We start from the raw sequence: 26,357 nt of genomic DNA, 5'->3' as shown, positions 1-26,357 counted from the left end.
TCAGGCAGTGGCTGAAAATGTAGCATCCAGCTAGAACTCCTTCTGTGGGTTTGGGTAAGCCAGACATGGAGTGGTGCACAGGTGTTTCTTCAGTTCGTTCATTGCATTTTGCTGGGTGTCTGTCGAGGCGAAGGGGTAATCATTCTTCAGGAGTGCTGTGAGAGGGCGTGCAATGTCCGAGTAGTTCTCAATTAACTGTTGAGAATGTCCAAAAGTGCCGTCTCTGTGGAATGTGCTGCTTTGAACCCAGACTGATTAGGATCATGGAGACCAACACTCTAGAATTAACTGAGTTAAATAGATATACAAAGTTAGAATCCTACCTTACCAGAAGAAAGTAGATTCAAGATAGAGCTAAAGCACACTGAAGATTGAGCTGGTTACACCTTCAATATAAGTGAGTAAGCCCTGCCCACAATTCACACCTCTAGTGAGACTGAAACTACCCTTGATTAACCCTCTGGAGTCTGAGGGTGTTTTTGACCCCTTGAGAGATTTTGACATGCTCATACATTTGGTTCTTTTTAGTTGCTTTTAAAATATATTATTGACAAAAAGCTTATTACACTGTATTCAGCACAAACTGGGCTACCATAATATGTAAACAACTTATATGTGTTTGTTTGTATTTTTGACAAAATAAGGTTTATGCGTGGTTTTTGAAAAAGCAAAAAAAAACTCACTGAAATAAGGCCACAAAACCTATAGTAAACATGCTTCCCCAAGACTTTTTGAGAACAGATCTTCTAATGTAGGTTTTTTTATTTTTAATCATGTGAAAATCATCCTGCCTGCTCATTCACCTTAAACAATACTTTGATTTAAAATTTAAAAGACACTTTCTACTTTGAAAGGCCATATGCGAAGAGGCGTCGACATGCTGTGACTGACAGCTTTGTAGACAATGGGTCGCATAATGAGCTGTCGATTACATAATGAGCTGTGGATCACTGAGCCAGGATCTGAGTGAGAAGTACAGTACTACAACAAGGAATGTGTTTCCTTTGTGTTTATTAAAAATACACATTAGCAAGGACAGCATTAAAAAGGGAATTGTGTAACAATAAAACAATACAGTACAGTATGTATAAAAAATAAAGAGTGCAAAAAAAAACAATAACAATACACTACAGTAGGGTTCCTCAAATCCTAGCCTGTAGGGCTACAATACTATGCATTGAATAATAATAGTGTATCCATTTCAGGAATCGCCAAGAACAAACAACGTGAACCCCAACTTAGTTGGCTTGGCTTTCATGTACTGTGTCCTCCCAGTGTTAGCTTTGCATGCTACCATCCTCTCATCCACGGCTTTGCATGTCTTACGGATTGTGTCCATAAGCAGTTTCACTCTGAACAGACGGTCATGTTCAGATGTGCCCCTCTTTCTGTCATTTTCTTCGTCTGCATCTGGGTGACTCATGCGTACATTCCAACGAAATTGTCCTGTATCTGTCCCTTGACATAATTGTTGCTGGAAAGGGAACTGTAAAAATTCTGCTCTGTCGCCAGTAGTCTATGATGGAGGGCAACTTTACCATTGCCATGTAAAATAAGAGCCCAATGTAGCGATACATCTCACTCACGGTTAAATCTCTCCATTTGTATTTGCATCCCTTGGCTATTGACTTGGCAGCTTGAGCATTTGTGTTGTGGCACAAAGTTGACACAACACTGTCCGGGAAAAACATTTTAAATAGACTACATGGAGAATCAGAGTCAGAAGACCTCAGTTGAGGTCTAGGTTCACGTGCGGGCAGGAATCGCAGAGTCTGTGGAACTGTGTCGTTATCTGTCTGATCCTTCCATGACATGGTGGACTGTGTGTGCTGCCTTTGCCCTTTTTGGAGCAGGTGCTTGATCACATCTGTTTATGAAACACACACACGAACATCACTAATTGTGTCATTGGTAAAGTTGTTTGCATATGTCATACAATGCAGTAATGATTTAAACTAAATATAATTTAAGAAAATATAAAATATGTACTTAATCAGGATGATTCTCGGTCAAACTCAAAATGGAGCGACGCCTGCGTGGCCTGGTGTGAGTTTCAGTGAAGGCAGGGGTGATGCAGCCACATTCCTAAAAATAATCAAACAATATATTTTAGGATGATGAATACACTTGAACAAAATATATTTGTTAGCATGCATTGTACAGCCTATAGGCCTATTTGTTGATGGGCAATAGGACAGAAATGTTTGTTGTTGGGCCATAGACCATAATGCATCTCAGACATTTACACCATCACCATTTACAGCTGAGCAAATAATATTGTCATTGATAAAGTTGTTTGCATATGTCATACAAAGCAATAATGATTCAAACTAAATATAATTTAGGAAAATATAAAATATGTACTTACTCAGGATGATTCTCGGTCTAACTCAAAATGGAGCGACACCTGCGTGGCCTGGTGTGAGTTTCCAGTGAAGGCAGGGGTGATGCAGCCACATTCCTAAAAATAATCAAACAATATATTTCAGTATTTTTTGATGAATACACTTGAACAATATATATTTTTTTATCATGCATTGTACATATAGCATTTACACCTCAGCATTCTGGAACATCTCTGCTAGCTAACACTACATAACAGCCTTTCAGGATGATCAGTGACACCAACCAAAACTGAACTGAGGCTAAAATATAACTTTATATAATGTCAACAATATTTAGGGCATACAATTACAAACAGTTAATGTTATAAATGAGCAGATATTGGCGGATTTTTGTTGTAACATTAAAAGACAATGCTGACAAAAGCTAGGCAGAGATGTCTACAAACAATATGAATTTTATATGATCAGAATGTAAGACTTAATAACTTACTCATCGTAGCAACTTGCTGGAAAGTCCTCGCTCTTCAAAATGCAAATGCTCCTCGTCGTAATCGAAATCTTCTTCGGATGAAAAAGTAAATTCTCTGGTATTGTTTTATGCCACTGTCCGGGGGGCGTGTGTGCGTGTGTGTGTGTGACTCAACGTGTGAACTGTTTTACCTGTGAATAGGGGGGGCGTGTCCGGTCACAGCTCATTATCAGATAATGAGCTGCGGTGGAAAATCTGTGCCTCTACTTGGTTTCAAATGATTTATAGTCATTGGAAACATTAGTTTTTTTATTTCACCGACTTATTCTAAAACTACACACTCTAAGCTGTCTAAAGATATATTTTTTATTTCCGTGTGCCGAGTTTCAGCGCTTTTTGATGACGTGTTTCTAAACGAAGTTTACGCAGACAAAGGCGACAGATGGCGCACCCTGACTATTTTATTCATTAAAAAAAAATACGTTTTGTTTATATAGTGAGCATACACAAATAAAAGTAAAAACTTTTCAGAGTTTTAAATGATGTATTACTTTGACATGTTTGATCAAATATGACCGAGCAGTTTAAGCTCTTTTTGCTGGCATCTGAAAAAAAAGCACGTTTGGGCGCCGGCGGCAATTCAGACTCCAGAGGGTTAATCACCTGACCAAACTAATAAGCACAGACCAACACTCAAGAATCAACTGAGTTAAATAGATATGCAAAGTTAGAATCCTACCTTACCAGAAGAGAGTAGATTCAAGATAGAGCTAAAGCACACCTGTGTCTCAAATCCCGGGTACGGCTCTTCCGTCATTAATTCGTTTGACTCATGTGCTGTTAGCTGTGCAGTAGCATTGTCCTTCTCGCATGTGAGGTTGTCAGAAATCATGTAAACAGAGAGCTGGTGATCCTCGGTTAGCTTTGTTCTGCACACTTGTTCTTGGACGACTGGCATGACTGAGACAATAGTGATGATCTTGAAGGGTGCTGTCCACACGGTATGATCTGTGCTTTCTTCCGGTATAATTTCGGCTGGGATGGGGCCGATAATTTGTAAGGTGAGTTCAAAGTCGTGGAAGTCGTAACTCACTAGCCAGCTCAGGCAGTGTGCTTTAGGCACTCTGATGTCCATTGCTGTGCAGATGTGCGGGATGTCACTTCAACCAGGGGCGTGGCTTTCAAGGCAAGGCCCAGTTCCTCACTCTCGGGTGAAGGTTGGTAGAAGCCTAGTGTGTGGTTCAGGGCTTGACCGCTTTTCAGGTTGAGTCGAACCGCAACGCCCTTGGTGTAAGCAGGTACTGCAATCTCTCTTTCACTGATTAAGGTGCAGGCCTCTGGGATGGTTTGTCCTGATATGAGATTTTCAGGGATGATCTTAGCCATGAGGGGCTGTTGGGTTATTGGGGCCCACACCACTTCATTGATCATATCCACATGGGCCCTGAGGCAGATTAAAATGTCTGCTCCAATGTAGTCGTCATGTGGTGGGTCTGGCAGGATCAGGAAGTAATGGGTCATGCACCTGCCATTCCACTTTATGTTCAGGGCACAAATGCCCTTAGCGGTCAATATGGTGGCCGGGCAGGGAACCAAAGGAAATAGTTTGCGCTTGTTAGCCCAAGGGATGCTCGCTGTGTGCATTTTGAGGGTGTTGAACAGTGTGAGGCTGATTGCTGAGTTGTCGGCCCATAGTGCTAGTATGATGTTTGTTGTTGCAGCATCAGCGAGCTGTAGGCCTTCCATGACCTGGGGAAAGTATGAGTCTCAAATCCCTTTGGTTAGCTGGAAAGCACAGAGCAATGACCTTGAACTTTGCTCTCAGGTCAGGTTGCCCTCCCAGCTGGTGGTATGATCGCCCATGACCTTTGTGCCCTGGCAGTCTGTCTTGGATGCTCTCGGTGACAGAGGAGGTAGAGGTTCTCACACTTGAGCCCAGAGTTTTGAGCTGTTTGAAATCTAACAGTGATTCAAAACGGTCAAGTAGGTCCTTGCCAATGACCAGAGGGTAGGTTTTCATTGGGCAATTAGGCAGTCCATATTTTGGCATATCTAGAGCATGTTGAGGGGGGTTTTGCTGTTTCCAGTCGAAACCTGATGCTTGTGTCGGTGAGTGCCAGTTTCCTTTGGGCCATTTAAGTCCTTCCCACGTGGCTCCATCTTTTGGGTTGAGTGGTGGTCGTGGTCTGTCCCAGGATCTCCCAGGGCATCCAGCTTGGTACTTGGGACGGGCACCACCGTGACCATGTGGTTCTCTGTTGGCTGGAAAGCATCATGACACTTGCTGGACAGGTTTGTCACGGTGGCGTTGCTGGGTGCCTTCTAGTGCCAGTTCTGATCATTGCTCAGAGACAGGGTGGATTGCGGGGCCTTTCACAGTCTTTTCAGAAACTGTCCTTTGCTTGTTATAGGCTTTAAAGTCTCACAGCTGTTGGATGGACATCTCCCATGGGCAGACCTGGACCTCCAGGTGATGACTTACAGCGGGGTGTAGGTTTCTGAGGAACAAAGTTTTGAAGTTGAAGTCTTCCTCCATTCCTGGCTCATTTCGGGCTCCGACGTAGGCCTGTCGGAGCCTGTTGTAATAGGCTTGTGTGGTTTCTTGCCTGCTTTGTTTTAGGTCCAGAGCAGTAAACAGTCCTTGCTCTGACTCTGCGTCAGAGAACCCCTTAATCAGGGCCTTTTGAAGCTGCTGATAATCTGTTTTGATCTTCTCTGGCTGCCAATCCAGGAAGCTCCACACCTCGTGGCTGGTAGTGATCCTGAAGAGGTAGAGTTGATCTCCTGTAGTAACACTGGCCACAGTCTGTAAATGAAAGTCAATGTCTTGTAGATAGGCATATATGTTATAGCCTCCTGCAGGGTCTGGTGTGAAAGTAGGAATGTTTCCAGCCGGTTTGTCCAATTCCTTAGGGGCCACACTGTGACTGGAAGGCAGGATTTCTTGAAAAGTCTCCCACCGTTTTGAGTCGAGGTCTCTTGCCCCACCTTTGGAATGTTGATTCTTGTTTTGGGAAAATTAGTCTGCTGGTTAAGGGAAATTTTGTGTTGTGTATTTCCTTTTCAGAGTCTCTTTGTAATCTATATGCGTGTTTTAGCTGCCTGTGAGCTGTGTCAAGTTTGTCTAAGTGCGTTCTTTCTTGATACAGGACATTTATTTCATCTCAGGCACTTTGCAGATGCCCTTCATAGGCCTTAGCTTTGGCAACTCTTTCCTTTAGTTCAGTCTCTGCTCTTATCAAAAGAGACATGGCTTGTTGGAGTTCTTTTTTTCTGCTGTTCTCGGCATGCTGTGTCTACACGGAGATCAGTCAGGGCCTTTTGTAGTTCCTTTACTTTCTCCTGCAGCTCTGTGTCCTTTTCATCTGCCATTTCTCGTGGGCTCTGAGTCTCTGCTATGATTTGTTCTAGCTGGTCGTAAGCCTGTGCCAGATTCCTGAGCCTCCTCAGCTTGGATGCTGAATGAAAATGATTCTTGTTGCAGGCGGGAGATTTTTGCCTCATCCATTTTTGCCTGTGTAATGAGGTTGTAGGTCAGTGATCTGAGGATCTTGGCCAGCTCTTTGTGTCTGTAGTCCTATGTAGGATTGTGGGACATCACTGCACTCAGGTTGTCATCAAGCTGTTCAGGTGTCATCAAGCTGCTCAGGTGTTGCAGATCACCAGCAGTTTCGGGTAGAAGGGTACCCGTCATGGATAACCAGGTCTCTAGTTGATCCCAGTGTGCCACAGGGCTGGATGGTCTGGACATGCTGGCTCACTAGCGAAAAGCAGGACGAGGCCTGTAACTGCTGTTTACGAGTTAGGACGAAGAAAAGGGGGCTCTGTCAGTGTTAGTTTTCTTGCTTGAGGTTGACAGTGCACAGAGACTGGACTTATAGTACTCGGGGCATAGGTGTATAAAGTCCAGTCTTAGTCAGTGCCAGGGAGACAGCTGCCTTAGCTGACAGTGCCAGGGTGGCTTCGCTCGTGGTGGTGCACGGCGGAGGCAACCTTCCTTCCCTGTCCAGTTAAAGGGGAAGTGCTACAATTTTAAACCTAAATAGCCGAACACTTAATTTAAAATTTAAATTTTGTTTACAAATTTTTATTTAAAATAAGTGAGAGGAGATGGGAAGAAAATAAATGAGAAGGAAAAAAAGGGAAAAGTAAAAAAGAATATTAATAATAATGATAATAAAAAATGAATAAATAAAAAAATAATAAAATAAAATAAAAAAAAAGAAGTACAAAAAATGGTAATAAAACAAAACAAAACAAAAATTAATAATAATACAAAAATAAATAAGAATAAAATTTAAATAAGAAAAATAATAATAAATGAAAATAATAAAGATAACAAAAGGAACAAACAAACAAAACCAGGAGGCAGAGAGAGAGAGAGAGAGAGAGAGAGAGAGAGAGAGAGAGGAGTAAGGAGTTTACATTTACATTTGCGGCATTTAGCAGACGCCCTTATCCAGAGCAACGTACAAACGTGCTTTACACACACTGAAGTTAGGGGTTAGGAGGGCATTTGCAAATGTGTTAGACACTTAAACAGCCTGTTCCCTAGTGTTTATCTGAAAGTGTGGTGCCCTAAATTACTTCAATAGTGGGTGTGATTGTTAACGTTTGGGGTAAGATTATTCTCGAACCTACGTATCATGTGACATTTTTTCGACTGGTTTTAAATGAATGAGGCAGGCTTTATTTGCTGCCTCTGAATAAAAGAATGCTCCATTGTGGTGTGTGTCTGCGTATATATGTGTGTGTGTGTGTGTGTGTCACGAACAATATAGCATTGTATTAAAATACTGGGGCCGAGTTTTGAGAGTTGATTGTTTTATGGTTTGAGGGTCCCTGTGAAGTCAACCAGAGAGGCCACATGGGGTTATCTGGTTTTGCTGCAGCATCCAGACATCCTGGAGCCATGTTTTGAGAGAGTGGATTGTTTTATGATTTGAGGGTCCCTGTGAAATCAACCAGAGAGTTTAGGGTTTGTCCTGTTTCGTGTCTTCCGGGGTGGGGGTGTAACACTGTGGTATACAAACCACCAAAAAATGTGTAAGCACTGATGCTCATCCTTTGATTGAAATGTAGATGTCAAGGGTTAAAAGAAATGCTTGGGACATGAAGTCTAAATGACCCCCACCAGCTGTTACATTGTTATTAATGGCCCGGCGATATGAAGCGCTAATAAAACACAAACTACAGATACCATAATACACCGCTTTCAGCTGCCTTGCCGAATGCTAGGCTACCTGGGAACATTCCAGCGTCAATCAAGTCAAGTTTCTGTTGATGTACACAACCCTATTGCAAAGTTATTGCAAAGCTAGCGCCTCACAATGGCGAAGAGAAAAGTTGATTCTGAAAACAGAGCCTTTCAAAACGGTAAACCTGTAAGTCTTATTTGTGACGCTAATGTGGCTGTAATTAAGGAATTTAATCTAAGACAGCACTCTGAGACAAAACATCAGGATAAGCTGAAAAACGTAAATGCAGAGCAGAAGATATAGAAAGTAGAATTAAAGAGGAGTTAAAGAAGAATCTAACATTTCAGCAATCGTTTTTCACCAGATCAAAATCACAATGTGAATCTGCTGTGAAAGCAAGTTTTATTGTGGCAGAGGAAAAATCAGAGCCTAATCAGCAGGGCTATTTACCGAGGGAGAGTTTCTGAAGAGCTGCATGATGAAGGTGTGTGATGTCTTGTGTTTGACAGAAGATATTTTTATTTTTAAGTTATTTAAAATTTAAGTTGATTTATTCTGGAATAATATTCTTGTCTTCTTTATTTATATTTGTTAAAAAAACATTTAGTGTGTTTAATAAATGTTTATCCTGTTTGGCCTGCGCCCTAAAGTGTGCTTTGAGCTTTGGCCCCCTGTGAAATTGAGTTTGACACCCCTGCCTTACTTGATAACTTGCCCTGAATGGAGTAAGCCAAGGTTGCATAGTCTGGACAGTAGCTGGTAGCCAGCCTTAAGCAGACTTCCAATAATCATCAGTCATGGTGAAACAGTATTTAGACTTCATAATTTTTATTTGGGAAAAGGCTTACTTACATAAATAAGTGGAGTCAGTTAGCATGGTGGAGTTTTGCAGGAGCTCACGTGCATTTGACCAGTGACCAGTGGTGAACAGTAACGAAGTAAATTTAATTTGTTACTGTATCAAAGTAGTTTTTTTCATTTACATTATATGAACTTTACTGAAGTATTTCCATTTTACTTTAACTTCACTACAGCCAGCAACCAATCAGGATAATACACTCACACTATTTTGAACTTTTGTTGATTGAACTTACAGTTCAATGGCAGTTCAACAGCATGACTCTAACTTGACACAACACTTATGGTCTTATCTGTGTGATTTTTTTTTAAGTAGTAGAAAAGCAGTTTTTGGGCTCATGGTAATTTTAATAAATACCAATCAGTGTTTAACTAATTATATCTTTCTATTAATAGTTTGGTGTGCTAAGAGTAACATTAGAGTCTTTTCACATAAACGGAGTTGATTACGACTGAGTCTTGTTACAAAAAGTATAATTGAATTTATAGCCATAATGAAATCGTAGTACTTTGGATACTTAAGTACACTAGGAAAAAAAGAAAATGTACTTTTACTGAAGTGAAAGTTCAAAGTGAGCACTTTTACTAGAGAAATATTTTACAGAGTGTATCTTTACTTTAACTCAAGGACATGGTTTGTGTACTTCGTTCACCTGATGGTGACCCATGTGTTAGAAGAGATCTCAGACTTTTTGAAGGCCATCTACCCCTACTACCTTTACAATCTACCAGTTGATCACGATCGTCGTATAGGGGACCCCTGTTTTAATATATGCTGGGAGTTGGAAATCAATAATGCAAATTACTCCCACAAGATATTAGTCACAGAACCACTCTATCACATTAGGTTTTGGTTCACAGATTCACATACCTTTTTCACTGTGCCAAGAACCTGACAGATCTTAAAGATCTCATCGACCTCACTGTTGCCAGGAAAAAGAGGTCGTAAGGTACAGTTGTGTTCAAAATTATTCAACCCCCAATGCTGTAAATGGTTTTAGGGAATTTAGTGTACATTTGTAATTGTATTCAGAATGAAATCCTACAAGGACTTCTTAAAGAACCATATGCAACTAAAATGACATCAATTAGTTTTGTAATACAGTAGTAAATGTTTCTTTTGTGAATTCTTCATTGACATAATTATTCAACCCCCAAGTGACATTCAATCTTAGTACTTAGTACAACATCCTTTTACAGTTATAACAGCTTTTAAACGTGAAGCATAGCTTGACACAAGTGTCTTGCAGCGATCTACGGGTATCTTCGCCCATTCATCATGGGCAAAAGCCTCCAGTTCAGTCATGTGACTGAACTGGAGGCTTGCCCATGATGAATGGGCGAAGATACCGTAGATCGCTGCAAGACACTTGTGTCAAGCTATGCTTCACGTTAAAGCTGTTAGGCTTGCACTGCAACTGCTTTCTTTAAGTCCCACCAGAGGTTCTCAATCGGATTTAAGTCTGGTGACTGCGATGGCCACTTCAAAATGTTCCAGCCTTTAATCTGCAACCATGCTCTAGTGGACTTGGAGGTATGCTTGGGATCATTGTCCTGTTGAAAGGTCCAACGTCTTCCAAGCCTCAGGTTTGTGACGGACTGCATCACATTGTCATCAATATCTCCTGGTACTGAAGAGAATTCATGGTACCTTGCACACGCTGAAGCTTCCCAGTACCTGCAGAAGCAAAACAGCCCCAAAGCATGATTGACCCCCCGCCATGCTTCACAGTAGGCAAGGTGTTCTTTTCTTCATAGGCCTTGTTCTTCCTCCTCCAAACATAGCGTTGATCCATGGGCCCAAACAGTTCTAATTTTGTTTCATCAGTCCACAGAACACTATCCCAAAACTTCTGTGGTTTGTCCACATGACTTTTGGCATACTGCAGTCGACTCTTCTTATTCTTTGGGGACAGCAAGGGGGTGCGCCTGGGAGTTCTGGCATGGAGGCTTTCATTACGCAGGGTGCGCCGTATTGTCTGAGCAGAAACTTCAGTACCCACATCTGACAAATCTTTTCTCAGTTCCTCAGCAGTCACACGGGGACTTTTCTCCACTCTACGCTTCAGGTAGCGCACAGCAGTCGAAGTCAGCATCTTCTTTCTGCCACGACCAGGTAGCGTTTCAACAGTGCCCTTTGCCTTGAATTTGCGAATGATGCTTCCTATGGTGTCTCTTGGTATGTTTAACATCTTTGCAATCTTCTTATAGCCATTGCCCTTCCTGTGAAGAGTAATCACCTGTTCTCTTGTCTTCCTGGACCATTCTCTTGACCTCACCATGTTTGTAACCACACCAGTAAATGTCTAGAAGGAGCTGAGTATCACAGTCATTTTAAAGCTGCCTAATTGGTGCTTATTAGGCTTTATTGCTGCTCCTGATATCCACAGGTGTTTTCAATACCTGATTGAAAACACTTCATTGAACCTCTGTTCTTCAGAGTGGTAGTCTTTAAGGGGTTGAATAATTATGTCAATGAAGAATTCACAAAAGAAACATTTACTACTGTATTACAAAACTAATTGATGTCATTTTAGTTGCATATGGTTCTTTAAGAAGTCCTTGTAGGATTTCATTCTGAATACAATTACAAATGTACACTAAATTCCCTAAAACCATTTACAGCATTGGGGGTTGAATAATTTTGAACACAACTGTATATAGCTCTGCCATAATGCAGCCAACTGCCCACATGTCTATTGGAGAGCTATACACAGATGACCTAAGAAGCACCTCTGGAGCTCGATACCTGCATGCAAGTGCACACACAGACAAACAAACACACACACAAAGGTGGTATGTTATGCATCATAGACATTTATAGCTAATAAGTAAGTGAAATGTAATAATTAATACACAGAAGTAAATTCACCATTAATTTAACCTTTTTTTTAAGTCAACATTGAGTTAAACATGCCTGCCAGAGATAATTAATGACGTCCACATTCATATCATTCATGCCCTACGTGAATTTGTTGTCTCTCTTTGTTTTCACTCATTTAATGTCTCCACTGTAATTAAGTAATTTTTTTGTGCACTTCTACTTTTTAAAGTGAACCTCACACCATAAGTAAATTTAAAGGGAAACCCTTTAGTGAACCTTTTAGTATTTTCTATTCTATTTTAATATTTATCTCAAATAAATATGACCCAAAACATAATTACATAACCTATCGTATAATATAACATAACAATAAGATTACCAAACGTCCAAAGTACAAAGTGAGCACAATAAAAAAAAAAGACAAAAATAATATACTTGACCATTAAGGAAAATGATCTAATATTACATATCTGTGAGTGGCAAAAGGAATAACCTCTAGGATTAGCAGTTAATTTGATGGTCTTATTAGAGTCCATCCGTTTTCAAATAATAGGACAAAAATCATGTGCCAGTGTGTTCCATGTTTTATTTAAAGAACAGGGATCAACCACAGTCTGATCTTTACCACATGTGATGAGCATGCTATCCCACTCCTCTTTTTCTATGAATAAGATAGTCAGAGCTCATAAGGAGCACCAGCTCGAGGTCATTGTGGTGATCCGAGCTGCAAACCTCAGTGATGTGGCTTACAAGACTGTCCTGATGATCAACCTGATGACCTATCAAGCCGTTTTGTTTGAGATTTGTTTGAAATTTTCCCTTTGAAACATCACTTGCAATTACATTTACAATATTTGGCCAACAGCCTTATCCAAAGCGACTTACAATTCTCTCATTCATGCAACTACGTTGTTGAGAATTAAGGCCTTGCTCAAGGTCCTTCCAGTTCCAGTTGACTATTAATTCTGAGCCTTCACCAGTTTTTGTCAACCCCTTAAATAACTGCTTGACTTTTACTCAAACATCTGTTCTTCTTTATTAACCATAAATATTATAGTCCTGAGAAAGTAATCTACCATGTTTATGAATAAATGATAGCCCCTGCAATATCTGAAAGGTTATGTTCCTGATGACAACTTGTTTCTAAAAACAAGAAAATTACCACAAATGACAAATGACTCTGGGTTTGATTCTATGAGAATTATTTAATGGGATTTCATATAGTAATCACTATGATTTTGAATTTTAAAAAAATGTTGAAAAAAACTTCAGACAAAATGTCTTCCTTACAATGCAAAGGTAAACCTGTCTTGGGTCAGTCTGTAAAGTCTACAGATTTTATACCTATGTCTTTCATCAGCTGGTAGAGATTTTCCTTCATATATTCAAACACGAAGTACAATTGGTCATTTTCTCTAATTACTTCCTTTAGTTTCACCATACTGGCATGATTCAGTTTCTTTAGTGACTGAAACATACCAAAATTAATTTTAAATGTTACGTCGTTTCATTGTTTAAAAGCAATTGTATCATAGTAATAAAAAACAGAATAAATAATATTATTTCAGTGGATGATGGTTGTAAAACTCACCTTCACTTCTCTTAGGTTCATACACTTCTCCCAGGAGTAGAACTTTCTCTTCATTCTATGAAAGAAAAAATAATAGACAAGCTTAATTTCCATTGCTTCATTGTTTAACAAAAGACCACACATTAATGTTTCTTTGTAACTTATTTGTATGGAAAACAGCACCTTGCATTAGAACAAATTAAATGCTTTGGCTCTTTAAACAAAACAGTCATATTATGTTTGGAAAAAGCTAACACTAAACATCATAGACATAGACTTGACATTTAACAATTAATTTCCCTTTTCCTAAAATTCCAAAACTTTTGATCTTTACAAAATCTCTACAAAAATTGAAGTCAAAGACAAATACACTTATCAATTTTATGTGGTTATTTTTAGTTTTACAGTTTTTAGTTTAATTACATTTCAAAATCTACAACACATCAATTCTAATTTAAAATGATGAATAAATAGGCACAAAAAACAAAAAAAGGTTACTAAATGGTACATTTAGTATTTGTGAAAATATATGTTCACACAAAAATGCTTAGCACCTGTCCCAAATTCATCTCTATTTAGAATTTCACCTGGGCCATTATCACCATCCCTTTACAGAAAACACACAAGGTGTAATGTTCAACAAATTGATATATTTGTTTCAAACACTTTATGACATTTATGACATGAATTATCCTCCTGCTTTCTACATGAAGGAAAATTATAAATTATTGTTTTCAAACTGTATCATTCATCCGAAAAACACTGTCAGCTTAAATGTCAGTAGCATTTTCATATCTGATACAGTTTACCACTCTTTTTTCCCAAAATGTTTGAATAGTTTTTTGTAATATATTTTCTGTTTGCATATTGCCATGCCAATGCAGTAGTAACAGCCCATCAAGTATTGTAGTAATAGATCCAGGTTTACAGAGAGTTTTTGACATTTTTATTTAGAATTGTACTTAAAATAGAAGACTATTGCAAAAAGTCAAATGTACCAGATCATACCAGAACCATACTAAATATCAGCACTTTTGGAGAAAATTGTAATACATGAAATAGAAAGTCTTATTTCGGCTGCTCCTGTTAGGGGTCACCACAACAGATCATCCAGATTCATATCACTGTGTCCTCTACTTCTGCCTCTATCAAACCAACCACATACAGGTCTTCCCTCACATCCATAAACCTACTCCTCTGCCTTACTTTTTCCCTTCTGCCTGGTTCTACCCTCAGCAGTCTTCTACCGATAAACCCATGTGTCCAAACCATCTCAATCAAGCCTCTCTCACCTTGTCAACAAGCGTCCTACCTGCGTAGTCCCTTTAATAAATACATTTTTTTATCCTATCCATACTCGTTATTCCAATGAAAATCGAAGCATCTTCAGCGCCGCCTCCTGTCTTATTGTCAATGCCATTGTCTCTAAACTATACAACATAGCTCACCATAGTCTTTCACTCTTGCAGATGTCCTTCTATCACATATCACTCCTGCCACTCTTCTCCACCCACTCCACCCTGCCTACACTCTTTTCTTCACTTCTTTAACACACTCTCCATTACTTTGCACTGTTGACCCCAGGTACCTGAACTCCTCCAACTCTTCTTCCTGCAACCGCAACCCTCAACTGCCCTCCCTCTAATTCACAAATGTACTCTGTCTTACTCCTACTGATTTTCATTCCCCTTCTCTCCACCGCATACCTCCACCTCTCCAGGCTCCCTACTCTCACCACAAATCACAATATTATCCGCAAACATCATAGTCCAGGGAGACTCCAGTCTGACCTTGTCCGTCACCCATCACCACTGCAAACAGGAAAGTGCTTTCAGCCTGGCTTCCACTACTATTTCCCATATCTTCATGGTGTGACTGATCAACTTAATTTCCCAGTAGTCTGCACATCTCCCTTATTCTTTAAAGATAGGTACCAGTACACTCCTTCTTCAATCCTCAGGCATCCTCTCACCTTCAAAAATTTTGTTGAGCAACCTGGTTAAAAACTACACTAATGTCTCTCTTAAACATCTCCATGCAAATGCCTTTTCCTTGGCTTTTACCACATCTCTCTTCACCTTCTGCTGCATCTCCTTGTACTCCTGCCTACTTTTATCCACGTCTCTTTGTCTTCCTTTCTCTTATCAGATTCTCTTATCAGACACCAAGTACCTTTCTAGCTGTCTCCCTTATCACTTCTGCAGTAGTTGCCCAATCATCCTGCACCTCTTCACCACGACCGAGTCCCTGTCTGACCTCTTCCCTGAATCTCATACTATAGTCTTCATCCTTTAGTTTCCACCATCTTATTCTTCTTTCAGGCCTCACTCTCCTCCTCTTCTTCTTCACCTCTAAAACCATCCTACAGACCACCATCTGATGCTGTCTAGCTACACTGCCCCTGCCAACACCTTACAGTCCCCAATCTCCTTCAGGTTGCATCTCCTACATAGAACATGGTCCACCTGTGTGCACCTTCCACCATTCTTTTACCTCACCCTATGATCCTCCTTCTTCTAAAAATAAGTGTTTACCACTGCCGTTTCTATCCTTTTAGCAAAATGTACCACCATCTGCCCTCCCACATTCCTCTCCTTAAGTCCATACCCACCCATTAGCTCCTTATCACCTCTGTTCCCTTCACCTACATGCCCATTAAAATCTGCCCCAATCACCAATCGTTCATTCCTAGGTACACCATCTACCACTTTATCACCATCAACTCACTCCAGAATTTCTTCTCCTCCATCTCACAGCCCACTTGTGTAGCATAAGGAATGCTGACATTAATCACCATCCCTTCCAGCTTCATGTTCATCACCCTATCAGAAACTCTCTTTACCTCCACTACACTCTTGCTGTACTCTTCCTTCAGAATCACCCCTACCCCTTTCTCTTTCCAATCCACACCATGATAAAACAGTTTAAACCCACCTCCAATGTTCCTGGCTTTACTCCCTTTCCATTTGGTCTCCTGACCACACAACCTCTCTACCTTTCTCCTATCCATCATATCAGCTACCTCTCTTCCTTAACCAGTCATAGTACCAACATTTAAAGTACCAACCCGAACCTTCTCTCTCATAAACTTCTCCTATTCCTGTTGTCTCTGTAGACGTCTTCCTCCTCTCCTTCTCCTCCTTTGGCCAACAGTAGCTCAATTTCCACCCTGTTCACTAACAATACCCATGGCAGTCGTTAGTAACCCAGGCCTCGACCGATCTAGTATGAAAGTTCTCTAAATAGCTGCTCTAAATTCCTCTAAATAAAATCCTTCCCATCACTGTCACTCTTCCTAGCCAATTAAGACAAATCCTTTTCTCCTTCCTCCTTCCTTCCTTCCTCCAAATTCTAATACAGTTCATAATATGCTATTTCCTTAGCTTTTTCCACATCCCTCTTTACCTGTTCCTTGCAGCTCCTTGTAATCCTGCCTACGTTTTTCATCTCTCTGGAATCCTTGGCCGAACATACACACGTGTCATCCGAATAAGACATTTTTTGCTTTAGATATTAGACACTACCTGTTTCCCTGAATTCGCCATAAATATGTCGTTTCGCCTTGGCAGCCTGTTCAAAATATCAAAAATCCGTTCGCAATTTATCATCTACAATGTCTTGGCATCATGTTCACCACGTTTAATGTCAATCGCATGAATTCCTAGGAGGAGTATTTAAAAGTTCATCGCATTTTTGAAACCATCCAAAATGGACGACTTCCTGTTGGGCTAATAGGTTTGATTGTGAAAGTTGTTCGGGTCGGTGAGATCTGTATGCATACCAACTCCCGTACATGTGCGTACATGCTTGCCCGATCTGTGCACCGTCATTTGTTTTTGCATTACAGGGGGCGCTACAGGGCCCTACTGCCACGCCTATGTTCCAGCCTTTCACTGGTCCTAATGGCAGACGACTTTGACGTCTGTGCCAAATTTCCGGTGTTTTCGAACATGTTAAGGCACCCAAAGTGCATGCCAAGGGCTTAAATACGCCTGAAAATGAAATTAACGTTTGACGCGTTGCCATGAAAACAGCGTTCGAGATATCGAAAATCTATTATCTACAATGTCTCGTCATCATGATGACTACGTTTGGTGTCAATCACATGAATATCCTGGGAGGCGTATTTAAAAGTTCACCCAATGCAACTGTCAAAAAATCCACCTTTTGTGACTGACACACTTCCTGGCACCTGTTGGTGGCGCTATGTCCGAGATGCGATCGGAATCCTTGGCCGAACATACACACCATGTGTCATCCCAATAAGACATTTTTTGCTTTAGATATTAGACACTTCCTGTTCTCTGAATTCGCCATAACTTTGTCGCCTCGCCATGACAGCACCGTTCGAGATATCAAAAATCCCTTCGCAATTTAGCACGACGCTGACGTGTGTGCCAAATTTCATGAGTTTTCGAGCATGTTAAGGGACCTCAATTGGCCAATGTGTGTAAAAAAAAAAAAAAAAAAAAAAAAAAAAGTTACAAATAATAATCTGAGCAAAAACAATAGGGCTTCGCACCTGCTCCCCGGTGCTCGGGCCCTAAATACAAATCTAGTGCAACAGTTAGTGCCTAAAAGCTAATAGAAGCATAAGTGTAGACCTGCCTGAATGTGCAATCCAAAGCATGCTCATTTGTTGATGTTGCACCAAAGTGGCCTAGGCCCTGTGCACTTTTACTATGTTTTTTTTCACTGTAACTGGAGTATCATTTTGCATGGCAACCGTTTGTTCTGGACAGCTACAGTGTCTCAAAGGGTCATTTATAATTCATCTTACTTAACCCTGTTAAAGGAAGAAACTTATAAGACGCTATGGCCTCTAGCCCAGGGGTGGGCAAACTTTTTGACTCACGGGCCACAATGGGTTCTAAAATTTGACAGAGGGGCCGGGCCAGGATATATACATATATATATATATTATAGATATATACATACATACATACACACATGATACACATTATATATATATATATATATATATATATATATATATATATATATATATATATATATATATATATATATATATATATATATTTATATATTTATATATTTATATACATACATACATACATACACACACACACACACACACACACACACACACACACACACACACACACACATATATATATATATATATATATATATATATATATATATATGTATATATATATATATATGTCAGAAATCTTGCTTTTTTGTATGTGAACAAATACTTATTTTCCACCATAATTTGCAAATAAATTCCATAAAAATCAGACAATGTTTTTGTCTCTCATATTTGAAGTACACGTATGATGAAAATTACAGGCCTCTCTCATCTTTTTAAGTGGGAGAACTTGCACAATTGGTGGCTGACTAACTACTTTTTTGCCCCACTGTGTGTATATATATATATATATATATATATATATATATATATATATATATATATTATAGATCATGTCTCCCTGTTGTGCTTGCATTTACAGTATCAAGATGTTTTTTTTTTCCATCTTTTTAGTAATTATACACCATATGGGCAAATTATTGTGACCCCTGACCTATAAGTAAAGGTGCTTTATACTTGGGCCCAAGAGTGGCAGCTTGGAGCTTGAACCCCCAACCTTATGATCAGAGTTATTTTATAGTCAATGCTGTCCACATCGCAAACATCACAAAATTATTTTATAATAATATGAACAGGAGGGAGTCTTTAACATTTTTTTTTATTTTAATTATTTTAAGAACTGCTATCTGTAAACAGAATGAAGCAAGCCCACCTAAGAGGATTATAAATGTGCCAGGATACAGGCTCTTCTGTGCTGTGACCTATAATAAAATAGAGAATTAAGTTGGCATAAAAGTTGGCATAAAACTAAAAAAACAAAACATTTATTTGAAAGAATGTTTTGTTCTTGACATCATCAACCCACTGTTACAGAACCCTATCCTTGGGGAAAATGATAAAGGTAGGTGAATTAGCACACATGGAGAGTTTAAATAAGATCTTGCATCAGCATAATGCTGTCTGTTCCTGATCAGCTTGCCTGCTAATTGAATTGAATTGTCTATGCTGTTGCTTTAAATTTAAAAGCACAACATTCTAGCTTTAGAACTTTGTATGCTGTGGCTTAAGAATTGCCTTCACTATATAAGGGGTCTAAACCTGTTTCAGTACAAGTTTGCACAACCCACCAAACACCATTGGTATGAACTGGAATGCTGATTGTATGCTAGGCCTCCTAGCCCAACATCATTGTGTCACATGCTCTTCTGGTTGAATAAGCAAAAATACACACAATTTTGTACCTCTTGATGGCCACTAGCTCCCCGGACTCGTTGCTTCTGCCCATAAGCACGCTGCCATAGGTGCCATCCCCCAGCTGCTTCAAAGTGGTTTAGCAGTTCATCCTTCTTTATGCAGCTTCCTCCCTCTTCCAGATTTAAAAGAACACAAGTGGAAAGAATTTACATAACTCACATATACTTAACTGCACAAAATGTTTTTCTTAAGACATCTCATATAGGCAACAGGTAATATTTAGATATGTTTCTATATTATAGTGAAAATAAAAAAAACTGAAATATCTTGCTTGCATAAGTATTCAGCCCTCAAACATTGTTATATGTATGAGCCACCTTTTGCTGCAATAATAGCTTTAAGTCTTTCGGGGTACAAACTGTATGATACCAGCTTTGCACACAGTGACAAAGTGTTTTTGGAAGTGATTATGGATGGTGTGTCTTGAGGCATGGGATGCTTTTGATTTACCCCACACATAACGTTTTTAGTTATGACCGAAAAGCTCTATATTGGTCACATGCTTTCAGATGGCAGTTTTTGAGAGATGCTTCTTGCTACCTTTCCTAAAATGTCAGCGTTATGCAGGGATTTTGATATGATTGACTGGTCCACCATTACACCCCTCTTGCCACTAAACTCTGTGGCACCTTTAAAGGGATTGATGTCCTCTCTGTGGCTCACAAGTCTTCTTCTTTTTGAGAGATTTGAGAGGCACTTTATGCCTAATTTTCAGACTTCCAATTCAGAAAATGGTAATAGTGCACAGGTAGATGCCACTAGTTAAGTATTGTGTCCTTGTTAAGGCAGTTTATCTCAGCAGTGCTACCTGACAGCTTCCATATAACAGGAGTTAAATATACAAGAAAAATATTCAGTTTATTATTTTTCACAAAAGAAAAACATGTCCCCTTACAATAACTAATTTTGAGTTCCAGTGTCTTAAAATAAAATATTTAACCAAATGAATTTCTAAAGTACCTTCTGTGCATTACATAAATAAAGTAATAAATAAAAACCAAACTAGCAGGTTTACTTTAAGATGCAAATCACTGTAACACAATAACAGAAAGGCTAGATGCCTTTAGCAGCCATTAATTGCAAAAGACTTGCATCCATGTTGTCCAACGACTTTCAAGCCTGTGAAAATTAAGATGCCTATGTTAAAAAAAATAATAATAAAAATTCTTCCTATAAATTTAAAATTTTCATGGTATACAGAGGCAAAATTATGAAAATCTGTGTCACTCTCAAAATACAGATAAAACTGAATTCAATTCAGGTTTTTTTGTAGCACTTTTATCAATAGACATTGTCCAAAAGCAACTTTTAAAGACAAATATGTTATAGAATTAGAATGTTAGTGCCTATAATTTAACCCTTATAAGTATATCCATAAAGAGCAAGCCAGTGGCGACAGTGGCAGGGAAAAAACTTCTGGTATGGTATAAGGAAGAAACCTTGAGAGGAACCAGATTCAAAAACTTCATGGAACTTTAAAGTTGCTCATGTGGAACAGTCCTCAGCTGTGCAGCCAAATATGTTTCACATATGTACACAGATTTAGTACACCCCTTTTTATAGCATGATATTCCCTGATGACAGTAGCCTTTTTCAGCAGGATAATATTCACTGAAACACTTAAATTAGCATTTTCCAAGTTTGCTTTGTAGAATTCAAGAGTTATATTTATATTAAGTTTGTAATCTTGCATACCAGTGTAGATTTATTAATTGCTAGAGACTCAAAGCACTTTTGTACGTCACTCTGGATAAGGGCCTCTGCCAAATGCTGCAAATCTAAATGTAAAATGTAAATAATATCCCTGCTGCTATAAAGGCAAATGTTGTGTATATACACTGTTCAATAGCATTTATATATCACATTCAAAATAAAAAGATACAAAGTTGCTAAGACACAACTCTGTTTTTTTTTTAATCATTATTTTAAGAGCTGCTATCTGCGGAAAGAACGAAGCAAGCCTATCTAAAAGGATTATAAATGTGCCAGGATACAGGCTCTTCTTGTGCTGTGACCTATAATAAAATAAAGAATGAAGTCTGTAAAATTTGGCATAAAACTACGAAACAAAACTTTTATTTAAAATAATGTTTTGATCTTGGCATCAAACGCTGTTACATAACCCTATCCTGGGGGAAATGATTTAGGTAGAGATAATGACTGCAAATTGGATTTTTTTTACATTTTAAACCGATTTAATACTATAATTTCTGCAATGTCATTTTTTGCATTTTATACCTGAATCATAGCATCTAGTACTTTAATAAGTTTAGATAAACATCAGTCACTTTTGCAATCCAAGTAACGTTTCTAAAATTATTTTTAATATAATTAAAAACTATTAAAAAAAAAAAAAAAACCCAGAGGATTTAAGGCAGCTTGAAGTGGTTTGGTACACTCCACTTGGCAAGTAATCGGTTAGAAAAGGAGTTTTGGAGGAATCAGACAAACAAATGAAGTGTAATGACATCAGCATTATTCTTAAATTCAAATATTCAAATTCTCTGTAGCATAGGCAAAACCAGCCACATTATTTTAAGCTTGTCTGAGACAGCTAGAATGTGTTTAGCTGTAACAGATAACTCGATAACTTCGTCGGTTAAATTCAGCCTATGTTTTAACTGATCTAAAGCCTTTTCATTTTTTAAACTCACCGCACTTTTCCGTTGTCTGGGACAGAAGATAGCGAAGCTGTGGGTAAGATAATAGGTTAAATACACTCGTCTGTCCAGATAAATCGTATATTGTCGTGTCTATGGCAACGAGGACTCTATCATTACGAACATGCGTCACATGAACGGGCAGGCATGGGCTTGTGGGATATGTTGTCTGCCAGAGCCAAGGTGATTAAGAAGATTTGTGTATTAAGTTATTTAAAAGCTGCTTTCAGGTTGAACTGTTTATTTAATACTATATATATGTCACTATATGATGCATTATAAGTCACTATATTATGCATTATAAGTCACTATATTATGAATTATAAGTCACTAAATGATGCAAAAATGGAAAATACCTTTTTGTTCCCGCATGAGTAAGTCACTGGTTGGAGAACTATTAACGAATGAGTGTTGAGTCTGAACGAGAGTGATATTGTGAAGATTGGCTGAATACAGTGTACTGAATAGAAAATTATAAGTCATAAAACACAACCACAATTCCGAACCACACAAACAAATCTTAAACCAAAATAGCAAACCATAACAACAGCAATTCAGACCAATCGGAAGTGTTGTGTTTACGTGTATTTGTCAGGAGATGGCGCTGTAATCTACATGTTCGTAAAGGTGTAGCGTAGGCGCTAATGTGAGTTGTTGCACCCGCTGCCAATTATATAACTTTATGAATACGTGCTACCTTTTCCCTTTTTCTTAATTCTGTCATATCTAATCTTGCCGGAGTTCTTACTTGCACTTTGATCATACTGCACAGTGTTCTTATCTATTATGAAACAACACTCTTACCTAATAATGTTGTATTTATGATTATATTTATTTATCATAGTAGCTTTGTCATGTTACAATAAATTCATTTGAAATTTCCCACAGTAGTCGAGACATTGATATTTACATTAGACAAGGTAATCCGCTCAGCCTGTCTAATGAAGCCCAGGAATGTGTCAACATGGTAAAAGACTTGTTACTTCAAATGATAGCGAGATAAGGTTGGATGATGTGGAGATGGTGAAGCAGGAAGTGGATAGGATTAGTAAGGAGGAAGTGAGAGCAGCGATTAAGAGAATGAAGAGTGGAAAGTCGGTTGGACCAGATGACATACCGGTAGAAGCATGGAGATGTTTAGGAGAGATGGCAGTGGAGTTTTTAACAAGATTGTTTAACAGGATTTTGGAAGGTGAGAGAATGCCTGAGGAATAGAGGAGTGTGCTGTTACCGATCTTTAAGAATACAGGAGATGTGCAGACCTGCAATAACTACAGGGGAATTAAGTTGATCAGTCACACCATGAAGTTATGAACACCATGAAGTTATGAAGTTATCCTGTTTGCAGTGGTGATGGACAGGTTGACAGAAGATGTCAGACAGAAGTCTCTATGGACTATGATATTGTTATTTGTGGTGAGAGTAGGGAGCAGGTTGAGTAGAGCCTGGAGAGGTGGAGGTACGCGCTGGAGAGAAGGGGAATGAAAGTCAGTAGGAGTGAGACAGAGTACATGTGTGTAAATGAGAAGGAGGGCAGTTGAGGGGTGCAGTTGCAGGGAGAAGAGGTGGAGAAGGTGGAGGAGTTCAGGTAGCTAGGGTCAACAGTGCAAACTAATGGAAAACGTTTTAGAGAAGTGAAGAAAAGAGTGCAGGCAAGGTGGAGTGGGTGGAGAACAGTGACAGGAGTGATCTGCAAGAGTTAAAGGGAATGTTTATAGGAGTGTGGTGAGACCTGCTATGTTGTATGGTTTAGCGATAATGGCATTGAGTAAAAGACAGGAGGTGAAACTGGAGGTAGCAAAGCTGAAGATGTTGAGGTTTTCGTTGAGAGTGACGAGGATGTAGGTAGGAGAATGCTGAGGATATAGCCACGAGGAAGGAGGAAAAGAGGAAGACCAAGGAGACGGTTTATGGATGTGGTGAGGGAAGACATGCAGGTTGTTGGGTTGAAAGAGGCAGAGACAAAGGACAGGGTGGTATGGAGACGGATGATCTGCTGTGGCGACTCCTAATGGGAGAAGCCGAAAATAGAAGAAGTAGAAGATTAATCAAAATTTAATTATTTAATTAATTAATAAAGATTCACATTTCATGTATAGCACATTTATCGATTTTCAACACTCCAATCCAGTCCTTACTTATTTAATTGTGTAATGCAATAGTTTGAAATAATTAAAAAATAGTTTTTTTTAGTCATGACGTTTTATTTTATGAATGTAAAACTCCCCCCCATGAAAATTAACAATTGTGTAAGCTATGCCTTATTTATAAACAGTCATGATTTTTACGGAAACATAGCTCAGTGACAACATTCACTGCAGCGCCATTGTGCTAAAGGGTCGCAGTGTTTTCCATGCGGACAGAACGGAAGTGGACTCTGGTAAGCGTAAGTGTGGAGGTCTGTGCCTTTATGTTAACAAATCATGGTGCACAGACTCTACTGTAACTGAAAGTCATTGCTCAGTCTCTGCTTATTTAGAGTTTTTAATGATTAAGTGCAGGCCCTTTTATTTACTGAGAATTCTCAGCCATTGTTGTGATTGCAGTGTACACTCTTCCGGACGCTCAAGCTAAGCTAGCTATGGAAGAACTGCATGCAGCTATCAACAAACAACAGTCTGCACATCCTTAAGGAGTTTTAATCATTGCTGGAGACTTTAACCACTCCAACCTGAGTACTACCAAAGTTTCACCATATTGTCTCCTGCTCTACCAGAGGGGACAACACACTCGATTAGGTATATACAAACATACTCAAGCATACATGGCCATTCCTCTTCAGCATTTGAGTCATGTCTCTTTGTTCATGATACCCAAATACACACCACTGATCAAACCGGTAATACCAACTGTGAGGATAGTAAAGTTATGGCGAGAGGGAGACATTTCTTCTCTAAAGCAACAGTTTCCGGCTACTGACTTGAACATGTTTGCCTCACAGGCCACACTGGACTCTCACTCAGACATGTACATCTACACATTATCTGTTTTGGACCATATCAACATGTGTATTGACAATGTCACTACCGTTAAACATGTGAAATGCTTTCCTTTTCAGAATCTTCCAGGCACACAGTGCGCACTTTCGGTTTTGTGGCACACACTTCCGTGTTGGCGGCCATCTTGCAGTTTTTCGCACGCCTCCCTGTATTTAAGGACACCCAAGACTTTAACTGGGGGCTAGATTATCTCACCGGCTTCCTGCTCTACCAGAGGGGACAACACACTCGATTGGGTATATACAAACATACTCAAGCATACATGGCCATTCCCCTTCAGCATTTGAGTCATGTCTCTTTGTTCATGATACCCAAATACACACCACTGATCAAACGGGTGAAACCAATTGTGAGGATAGTAAAGTTATGGCGAGAGGGAGACATTTCTTCTCTAAAGCAACAGTTTCCGGGTACTGACTTGAACATGTTTGCTTCACAGGCCACACTGGACTCTTACCCAGACATGTACATCTACACATCATCTGTTTTGGACCATATCAACATGTGTATTGACAATGTCACTACCGTTAAACATGTGAAATGCTTTCCTTTTCAGAATCTTCCAGGCACACAGTGCGCACTTCTGGTTTTGTGGCACGCACTTCCGTGTTGGCGGCCATCTTGCAGTTTTTCCCATGCCTCCCTGTATTTAAGGACACCCAAGACTTTAACTGGGGGCTAGATTATCTCACCGGCTTCCAAAGCCATGGGCTTCCAAAACCACTCTAGACTGGTTTTTGTTTTGTGTTACTGCTCTGCCCTTCATATTTCTGTTCACTGTTTTTTTATTTTTTGGACTGTTTTTTGGACTGTGTGTTTGCCTTGCCCTGCTTAAAACTTTTCATATTAAAGACCGTTTTCACCTAACTCCTGCTCGCATCCTGCACTTGGGTCCTCACTTTCCCAGGCACACCCACACGCCCTGACAGAATCATCTGGTCATACTTCAAGTGAGTTACTGACAGTCCTAATCAGAAGCCATGGAATGACTCTGAGGACCCTCTCTTGCTGAAAGCAAGTGATACTGCTTTTAAATGTGGCAATGCGGAAGACTACAACAGAGCCAGGGCCAACCTGAAAAGAGGTATTAGAAGAGCCAAACACGCATACAAACTCATAAAAGA

At 39.4% G+C, this 26,357-nt stretch overlaps 2 protein-coding genes and 1 long non-coding RNA gene across 3 annotated transcripts in view; 1 reads left to right on the top strand and 2 right to left on the bottom strand.

Annotated features, from left to right (window-relative positions):
* LOC124403749 overlaps nt 1–4,040 on the bottom strand; it is an 11,268-nt gene extending 7,228 nt beyond the window's left edge. Inside the window, exon 1 of the mRNA XM_046877489.1 lies at nt 3,596–4,040. Within this exon, the coding sequence (XP_046733445.1) occupies nt 3,596–3,949 (354 nt within the window). The 5' untranslated portion in view covers nt 3,950–4,040. The remainder of the gene's footprint in view (nt 1–3,595) is intronic.
* A 7,455-nt stretch (nt 4,041–11,495) lies between these two features.
* LOC124403750 (serine/threonine-protein kinase MAK-like) lies at nt 11,496–23,252 on the bottom strand (the record flags this gene model as incomplete). The annotated part of the gene is made up of 6 exons (XM_046877491.1): nt 22,774–23,252; nt 22,591–22,651; nt 22,229–22,265; nt 13,286–13,340; nt 13,122–13,162; nt 11,496–11,619 (listed from the first exon to the last, which is right to left on the bottom strand). Coding segments are annotated over exons 1-6 (321 nt in total), but the record flags the coding sequence as incomplete, so codon positions are not given.
* Nucleotides 23,253–24,536: 1,284 nt separating this feature from the next.
* LOC124403751 lies at nt 24,537–26,100 on the top strand. The gene is made up of 4 exons (XR_006928936.1): nt 24,537–24,614; nt 24,781–24,972; nt 25,293–25,469; nt 25,790–26,100. It is a non-coding gene; the product is annotated as an uncharacterized LOC124403751 (long non-coding RNA).
* Nucleotides 26,101–26,357: the final 257 nt, after the last annotated feature.

The sequence above is a fragment of the Silurus meridionalis genome, chromosome 21 (assembly GCF_014805685.1).
Source record: "Silurus meridionalis isolate SWU-2019-XX chromosome 21, ASM1480568v1, whole genome shotgun sequence".
Classification (NCBI taxonomy): domain Eukaryota; kingdom Metazoa; phylum Chordata; class Actinopteri; order Siluriformes; family Siluridae; genus Silurus; species Silurus meridionalis.
The sequence above is the reverse complement of the archived record's forward strand: the minus strand, read 5'-3'. Positions and strand labels throughout refer to the sequence as shown.